The sequence below is a fragment of the Hyperolius riggenbachi genome, chromosome 2 (assembly GCF_040937935.1).
Source record: "Hyperolius riggenbachi isolate aHypRig1 chromosome 2, aHypRig1.pri, whole genome shotgun sequence".
Lineage (NCBI taxonomy): Eukaryota > Metazoa > Chordata > Amphibia > Anura > Hyperoliidae > Hyperolius > Hyperolius riggenbachi.
This window is the reverse complement of record NC_090647.1, coordinates 33,971,038-33,977,037: the sequence shown is the minus strand read 5'-3', so window position 1 is coordinate 33,977,037 and position 6,000 is coordinate 33,971,038. Positions and strand designations below refer to the sequence as shown.

The following is a 6,000-nucleotide window of genomic DNA, read 5'->3' as shown; positions in this document are numbered from 1 at the left end:
AAGATGTGCTAGGGCTTATTTTCAGAGGATGTCTTATTTTTGGGGAAACATTGGTAGTTTTCCTATACAAAATGTATATACTGCATGCCATGCTAAGCAAAGCCAGTGCAGGAGCACAAGCCGCATACACAGAGCTTGCAGTTTGCAGATATTGGCTCTCACTTCCAAGAAATGGATTCTGCTGCTCACGTGGGGAAGCCCTCCCAACAGGTCATGCATACCACAGCCTGGAGAATGATGCTGCAACATGGGGATCCTGGCAAGGTTAAATAGCAGCAGCCCTCCTGTGTCATAAAAAGATAAGCATCAGGATAATACACACAGGGGGCTGTGTATCTGCTGAGTCTATTTCTCCCAGGTAGAGAAATCTCAGACAGGCTCCCCAGAGCTACTATATAGGATAAGCTGTGTGTCCTGGGAAGAGTTGAAGCTCTGCTGATGCTTATCACTTTACAACACAGATCAAGAAGGCTGGCTCCTACAAAAACACAAATTGCCTGACACACACATAACGGTCTTTAGAACTTACATTTGCTGCTGTCATGTGGCTGCTGCCTAGCTAGGGCTTAAATTCAGGGGATGGCTTATATTTCAAGCATGCTTGGAATTCCTGCTAGGGCTTATTCTCAGGGGATGTCTTACTTTCAAGGAAACACGGTAGGCAACGTGACCCTAAAGGTAATTAGGCAATGTTCCCCAAATACACAAGAAATCAGTGTTCCCGCAATAATGTGGTGAAATTGGAGATTTGCATCATGGATGTCAGTCCATGACATGACCATGTACTCTGTAAAGTGCTGTAGAAGATGCAAGTGCTACATAAATACATAATAATGATATGGCGGGACATTAGACTTTTGACTATGGCCGGGATTAGATTGTGAGCTCTGCCAAGGACATGACTACATTCTCTGTAAAGTGCTGACTTAGATGCCAGTGCTTTATAAATACATTATTATATCGTAGGACATTAGACTATGACTATGGTGAGATTAGATTGTCTGCGAAATCTGCAGAAACTGCTAGTGCTACAGTATTAGCATAGCATTTAATAATCATGAGCCCCCAAAATGCCAAATGCTGCAACAATAACCCCAAAGTAGCAAATGCAGTCTCATCAAATAATAACTGCAGCAACCGTTACCTCCGACACATGAAATGCCACTACCGTTACCTCTGACACATGAAATGCCACTACCGTTACCTCTGACACATGAAATGCAGCAGAAAAGGATTACTCCGATAAATGAGGCAAACATTAGCTCATGTGGTCACAGAGTCCCACAGCTGGGACACCCAGTGGCCAAAAGTGGGACATAACCTGGGACACATTGCAGCCTGGGACATGGAACCCTGAACCTGGGACGTGTCCCAGGTAAAACGGGACGTCTGGTCACGGTATTACATGGTGAGTAAGGTACTCATTTTAGATGCAGAATAAGTACCGACTGTAGTTGTTTAATAAGTGAAACCAAAAGCTATCTTCGGGTATTAGGGGAAAACTTTGCCTTTGGGTGGAAAATTAAAGTGGACCTGAACTCAGAACTTCCTCTGATCTAAAAGATAAGCAACTGCATGACCTTTAAAGAAAAACATTTCTTTGTTACAGCTGATACAAATCCTGCAATACATCTGCAGTGTGTCTACTTCCTGTTTGCATGGAAGCAGACATAGGGTTAACATCCTGTGTTTACAAATTAGCTGTTCTGCTGAGGCAGCCAGCTGACAGAGCTGAGAGATTTGTACTGTGCAATAGTTTAGGTCCACTTTAAGTGTTCTATTCAACGAAGTCCCCTTCCATCAGCATGGAAGTCATCTGGATGGCGATGCCAACAAATTGCCCATGTGACTACTGGAATAAGTTATGTAATAATGGTTAGCATTTGGGGTCATTTTTAATGTAGGCCATACTGATCTGACATTTTATCCAACAAACTCTTCAAGCTAAACAAAAAAATTTGATTCATTTAGGATCTCAGGTAAGATGGGTAGAGGGAGAAGTTGTGGTAGACTGACGCCCAATGGTTTTACACTGCATCAACTGGTTCGAAGTTGGTAGGAGTCCCATTCCTTCTCTATCCTTGCAATTAAATTAACAGTATAGAAAACACTTTTTTTGATAGTTGTCCTTCAAAAAGACCTAAATGTAAACAATAATTTCTTCAATACCTAGTATAAAAATAATCCACAAGGGTTGATGGTCTTCGCTATCTAGAACAGTTTTGTAAACAAGTTCTTTTGAAGAGATCTAACAAGACCTTTGAAACACACAATTTGCTCACTCCCAGCTAAAGCAATTTCCGACCTTTATTTGGTCAGCAGGCGCAAGTCAGATGTACTGTCATACACCCCTTGCCTTCCATACTAAATCTAGCAGTAATTGCATAAATTAGGTAGCATTCAGGTGGGAGGCTTTGGTTGGATGCAATCGATGATTACGTCTTTTACAGGGACGCCCCGTGTAGGCACATCTCCCACACGGTCCCCTCCCTAACCACTCCCCTGTCAACCACATCCTGGGATGCTACCTAATTTATGCAATTACTGCTAGATTTGGTACGGCAGGCAAAGGGTGTATGACAGTACACCTGATTGGCTGACTGGCGCCTGCTGACCAAATAAAGGTAGGAAATTGCTTTAGCTGGGAGTGAGCGAATTGTGTGTTTTGCAGTTAGCATTCAGTTCAGAGGCAGTGGGGGTGAATTACCTGGGGGTGAAAAGTCCAGGTCCCACCCACACTTTACTCTAGGTATCGCATGGTGGTTTGGGGGCCCAAGCCAGTGAGAGACTGGGGCCCCCAGCTGTAGTGCGAACCAGTGTTTGTGATAACAAGAATTTTGGTCAACATTATACGACTGGCTAAGGAGCAGAAGTGTTTGTAGAAGCCTCTTTGCATCTAGAAGTCCAAGCGTGATTCTTCTTCTCTCCTGAAGCAAGAAACAAAACATCTGCCATGATGGCCTTCATAAAGTCCTGATTTGTGTGATCAAAAATCCTGGATAGCACCAAGTCCTTCTTTGCTTGCCTGTAGCTGCAGCGCTGTCGCGGTGTGCCCTGCTCATCGCCGTAAGAGGTCATGGCCTTCACCACCGCTTGCATCTGGTCAATGTTGCGATTGTAATCAAGGGCTGCAAGCTGTGAACGAGCCACCAAGTCCCAGTAAGAATAATGGTTTCCTTTTTCACAGTACTTCTGGGAGGTGCAATGATACACCTCTAATTCGCCGGCGTGGCAAAAATGGGATAGGTGCTCAAGGTCATCCATCAGATTTTTGTTCCGAACAACCTCCGCCAGTGCGCTGTGGGCAGAAGAACCCGCCTTGAGCCACTCCTTGCCTCTCTCCTCTTCTTCGAATAGAGGACAGTGACAGCAAGAGTGATACCATCTTGCATCATTCCACTGATGTTGGTTGGCCGCGTGGTGAATGATGGAAGTCCATTTCTCTTTGAGTAAAAGCGGGTTCTGATCACAGGTGTTAGCAGACCACCACAGATGATTTTTAGCAGGGCCAACCCATGTGGCCAGTTGTCTACAGTTCCTCTTCCTGCTGGCTACTGAAATCTTTCTGGACACAAATTTAGTGAAGTGCCAAATCTCCAGCTGGTGCTTAATGTGTCTATAGTGTTTCTTCAGGAATCTTCTTATCCCAGCGTTTCGGTCTGTGCATACTATGCAAACATTCACTTTCTCCTTCATCAACCGGTCAAGTGCAGTTCCACAAGCCTTGTTTTCAAGGTCTGCCAGAGAGGTAGAAGGACTTACATTTTCAACCTGAAAGTCAATAATTTTTTTAGACTGGTATTCCAAGAAACTGTAGGTACAGCATTTGGAACCAAACCCTGGTGACTCGCGCCGGCAATCCCCCACCAACACTACGGGTGTGATTCCTACGGCCCGGATGACTCTGCTCCTTTCCAGGTTCCAGTGACGATCAATCGTAGGGAACAGGTATAAGGTTTCGTTATTGTGATGGGTTGATTTTGAGATTCCAAGAATGCCCATGAGATGGAAAAGACTCTTTACCTTAGTAAAACTCAAGCCACTGCACAAGATACCCGCAGAAATCAGGAGATTGCCAACCGGCATGTGCCCAATCAAAGGCTGGCTGGTCCACAGGTGAAACTCATGTTTTAGTGAACAGATAGCAGTCACCATAATCGCAGAGCCTATTTGGTATTTTTTCAGTTTGGTTATGTTCCCACAACAGTTTGCCATTCCTAAACATTTGCAGCACAACAACAACTTGTTCAAGCAAGATTCAAACACTATAAATTTTCTGTCGTTGACCTCATCTGAGGTGTGATTTTCAGGCAGCAATATGGGTGAAACATCAACATCTTTTGGATCTTTGCTAATACGTTCGTCGTTGTGCTGTGGTAGATTGTGGTCAGCTCCCAGTTTACTTGCACTCAGGCCAAAACCATTGTTAGGCTGTCGGGACTCAGATCTTGGCTCAGACAGTAGATGATCTTTTATGCTGGACTCTCCATCTGGAGAAGCTGGGCATGAAGACCACCCAGGTGACACTGGTTCTTCTTCTTCCTCTATGCATTCAATGATGTCCTCAAAGGTCATTGTGGAGTCTGAAGAAGGCTCACCCAGTTTCTGAGTCTTATGTTCTGATGACACGTCCCTTGCATGAGTTAAGGCAGGAAGGGTAACAAGATTGCATTGGATTGCTATTGACCGGTGAGGTGGCCTTCGACAGATCTGCATGGATTTATCCTTAGTTCCCATGGACTTATCAAATTGTACAGATTTGTGTTTTTGCCCAGGAAAATACTCAGTTAATGTTCCAGTTGTTCGTTTGGATCTTGGCTGGTATTTTCTCTTTCTTGGAAGGCTAATAGAGCTCATGTCATCTGCACTTTGGGACGGCAAGAAGGAGTCATCGCCTGCTCCCGTAGAACAAAGATCGATGTACTGTGGAGAAGGAAAGTCAAGATAACTACGACTTGAAATATTCCATGATTGCTGCGATAACACAAATTCTTCAGCCGCTGCAATAAACGCAGAAGTAGATGGTACAGAAGGATCTATCGCTTCTTGGGTCAACGTCTCATCTTGAACAGACATGTCTAGTGTTGAAGTCAAGACGTGAGCTGAATCAGTCTCTTGAGTTGTGTTCAAGACTTGAGCTGAATTCATGTCTTGACTCGATATTGTCTCGGCGCTCTCAGCTGCCATCTGGAGTCTTTTCTTCTTGGCATAAGGATGTTCTTTGTGTTCCTCATCGAGAAGGTGATCGATCGAAGGGAAAATGGTTGGGATGGCGTCCTTCCGTAACACCTTACCGGATAACCTCTTTTCATAGCTGGCGCTGGTGAAATGTTTGGAGCAGATGCGGTAGACACCTTTTTTACTGTTGAATATTTTCGTTGCAAACTCATCCAGATCCTTCCCTTCTTTGAAGATCTGAAGCAGCCACGTCTTGATCAGCTCCACGTTACGAGGGAAGACGTGCAGCGTGATGTCCGGGTCCTTCTGACGCCAGTGGAAAGAACACCCTTTGACGATGCATGCTGGCATTCTGTTGAAAAAAATATGAATGTTATCAGGAATGTAACCCATAGAACATGCTCAAAGAACATTTCATCCTAGATCAAGAAACTTTATTGCTGATTACACAACACACAGTCCATCCTATACAATAAAACCTAACTGTCCCTGCTTCATCCACTTTCCCTGTCTGTCCGTACGAAGCTTTTTTTTGTATTGCGCATGTGCGCAGTACAGACAGCCGTTGGGACAGGAGGTCGGGCCAGGGAGCAGGGTGCGCACGTGCGTCAGCAGGCATGCGGGTGCACGCTGACTGGCGGCAGTAACTTCACTACCTAGAGCCCGTTTTTAAACGGGCTTAGGTAGCCTAGTAATGCAATAAGCATGCAGATCGGTCAGCTTGGAACCTGGCCATTTATGTTTCAAGAGAATTGATACATAAATAACTGCCCAATTACTTCTGACATATTATCGATTTTCGATTTTTCATAGAAGAGAATG

At 44.6% G+C, this 6,000-nt stretch overlaps 1 protein-coding gene across 1 annotated transcript in view; it reads right to left on the bottom strand.

The window, feature by feature from the left end:
- Positions 1–2,630: 2,630 nt before the first annotated feature.
- The window catches only part of LOC137544750 (uncharacterized), a 103,918-nt gene continuing 100,548 nt past the window's right edge, over positions 2,631–6,000 (bottom strand). Inside the window, exon 7 of the mRNA XM_068265841.1 lies at positions 2,631–5,530. Coding sequence (XP_068121942.1) covers positions 2,860–5,530 — 2,671 coding nt within the window. The 3' untranslated portion in view covers positions 2,631–2,859. The remainder of the gene's footprint in view (positions 5,531–6,000) is intronic.